Below are 3,186 nucleotides of genomic sequence, written 5' to 3' on the forward strand. Positions count from 1 at the left end.
TATCTATTTGTCTTTCTCTGTGATTCTTGTCTATTGCTGCTATTTACAAAGTCTTCACAAAGGAAAGATTTAAATGCTTATATTATTTTCTCTATTTTATTTTTTGTCACTGATTTTCATTTAGTTACTTAATTCATTTTGAAATTAGTTTTGTGGGAATTGAGAGATGAACCACCAAATAGCTAACTATTAAATAATTTTTTTTCTAATTCAGTTTTGATTTCTGTCTTCATTTCCTTATTTCTTGTACATATATATAAACATTTCTTTTTTCTTAGTGTTTCCAGAGGCTCAGGTTAAGATGAATGCCCCTTGAAATTGATGCACGATATTTCTTTCAACTACAGCTCTCTTGCCCCTGTAAACTCTATCCCAGCTTCAGAGTACTTATAGAAGGAAGTCTTTTAGAACTAATTTTTGAGAGATTGTACAGTTCAAGCTTAAGCATGCAGTTTCAAATCACATTCAACAAGCTAATGAAACTGTGATTCAATATGGCTTTCTAACTTATTGCTCTGTGAGGACACCAGGGGCAGCAAAGGCTGTCACCACCAGAGTTGATTTACTGGCCTCCCTGTGGGACCCAGGTCCCAAGATGCGATGCCTCCGTGTAATCCTGAAGCGACCTGCCACACCTTCCACCCTCCAGACTAGAGATCTGCAAGGGGCTTATACCGCACCTGCTCTCTGAGCTAAGTTGAGAAAACAGAAGCCACAGATGGTGAAGAGGGTACCTCCAAGGCAGGAGAAACCACAGGTAAGACTCCTCTGTGAATCACCAGGAAAAAGAAAAGGGCACATGACTTGTTAGAACATAAGAAGAATTAATACGAGTTATCCACTTAAAGCAGTGCCTAAATGTAGATAGTACTCAATAAATATGATTGTCTTCACCTGGGCTGTTAAACAGACTTCTATTTCCTCTCTTTCTCTTCTTTCCTATGTTTCCTCCCTTATTTCCAGTTATTTTTTATGTCATAGAAATTAAATCAGTATCAGAAGACATTAGCTAATGAGAATAGGACTGAGTAGAAATAGACTGCAGTACAGTAATAAAACCTTAATGAATGAAAAAATTAGGAGATGAAGAAAAAGTAGCAATAGGTTTAGAACTAGTGAAGTAGGTGAGAATGCTGCTACAAAAGTCAAAGGAGATATTTGGAAAAAGACACTGGATTTACATCAAAAAAAGATAAAGACTGAATATTAAGTATCACATTTATACAATAGAGTTCATTTTTAGCCTTTGTGAGAACAGTATTGATAGTGAGATTTGTACGAAAGGCTGATTTAAATGTGCTGAAAACAGAATGGGAGTGGGAAAATGAGGGCAGGAAAAATTAGCGTTACCCCTGAATTAATATATATTCTGTCATCAAGGGAAGATTAGCTGTGTGGGAGCAGTCTGCAGAATTGGGCTAAGGAAAGGATATCATATGTCACAATGTTCTTAAATCTTGCTTTAGTTACCCTCAACAACTCTGAACATTTATTTGTGTAGAATTTGGATTAAATGGGGCAAAGAGATATTATTTCTAATGTTTCTTTTTCTCCCTGAGTGAAGATCCTGAATCTGAAGACACATTCATCCGTCATATCCCAGGTGACTAACACCACACAAGAAGGCATCTACTTCATCCTCACGGGCATCCCTGGATTTGAGGCCTCCCACATCTAGATCTCCATCCCCGTCTGCTGTCTCTACACCATCTCCATCATGGGCAATACCACCATCCTCACTGTCATTCGCACAGAGCCATCTCTCCACCAGCCCATGTATCTGTTTCTCTCCATGCTGGCCCTGATGGACCTGGGTCTCACCCTCACCACCCTACCCACAGTCATGCAGCTTCTCTGGTTCAACGTTCATAGAATCAGCTCTGAGGCCTGTTTTGCTCAGTTCTTCTTCCTTCATGGATTCTCCTTTATGGAGTCTTCTGTCCTCCTGGCTATGTCCTTTGACCGCTATGTGGCCATCTGCTGTCCCCTCCATTATGCCTCCATCCTCACCAACGAAGTCATTGGTAGAATTGGGTTAGCCATCATTTGCCGCTGTGTTCTGGCGGTTCTTCCCTCCCTTTTCTTACTCAAGCGACTGCCTTTCTGCCACTCCCACCTTCTTTCTCACTCCTATTGCCTCCACCAGGATATGATCCGCCTGGTCTGTGCTGACATCAGGCTCAACAGCTCGTATGGATTTGCTCTTGCCTTGCTCATTATTATCATGGATCCTCTGCTCATTGTGATCTCCTATACACTTGTTCTGAAAAATATCTTGGGCACAGCCGCCTGGGCTGAGAGACTCCGTGCCCTCAATAACTGCCTGTCCCACATTCTAGCTGTCCTGGTCCTCTACATTCCCATGGTTGGTGTATCTATGACTCATCGCTTTGCCAAGCATGCCTCTCCACTGGTCCATGTTATCATGGCCAATATCTACCTGCTGGCACCCCCGGTGATGAACCCCATCATTTACAGTGTAAAGAACAAGCAGATCCAACGGGGAATGTTAAATTTCCTTTCCCTCAGAAATATGCATTCAAGATAAGGGAATGCATTTCTTAAATTACTGACAAGTATGAGTAATAGGCTTAAGGGGGGAATATATTCAGAATTAGGAAACTATAAAATAAAACTTCATCATAATATTAAGGCAGTATGACAAGTCCCTGGCTTTTAGCATGGAATTTTTGGCTGAGGTGAGCTAGCAGCAGTGATTCTATACAAAAGAGATACGGATCTGAGTTGATAAAATTCTAGCACATCTTAACAGCTATCCCAATGGGAGGAGTTTAATGGATTGAGTAAAGTTCTCTCAAAGCTTGTCTTTCTTTCTGGATATTTTTCTCCCCTATGGGCTTGTTTAAACTTAAACTCCCAGAAGTTTAAAGGAAATCCTTTTGTTGCCCCTATCACCTATTCTCTTAGGCAGTTCCATTTAGGTATTTAGGTAAACCTTAGATCTTTTGTTCTGGATCACTCTCACGGGTGATTGGACTTTCCTTTGCAAAGGAATGATAACATTTTGAGGGACAATAGACACATCAAGTTTTTCTGCCATTCAGATTTACCTAATTAACACCAGCACTTACCTAATCTGAATTAGGTAAATTCAGATTTACCTAACACCCAAGTAATTTAATTTACCTAATAAACACTCAGCAAACAAAATAAACATATGCAAGA

The 3,186-nt window shown here is 40.2% G+C and overlaps 1 protein-coding gene across 1 annotated transcript; it reads left to right on the forward strand.

The window, feature by feature from the left end:
• Positions 1–718: 718 nt before the first annotated feature.
• LOC101124772 (olfactory receptor 51Q1) lies at positions 719–2,548 on the forward strand. Its single transcript, XM_019035771.3, is given in 2 exon segments — positions 719–757; positions 1,565–2,548. Coding segments are annotated over 2 exon segments (1,023 nt in total).
• The last annotated feature ends 638 nt before the right edge of the window (positions 2,549–3,186 follow it).

Source organism: Gorilla gorilla, chromosome 9, assembly GCF_029281585.2.
Source record: "Gorilla gorilla gorilla isolate KB3781 chromosome 9, NHGRI_mGorGor1-v2.1_pri, whole genome shotgun sequence".
Taxonomy (NCBI): domain Eukaryota; kingdom Metazoa; phylum Chordata; class Mammalia; order Primates; family Hominidae; genus Gorilla; species Gorilla gorilla.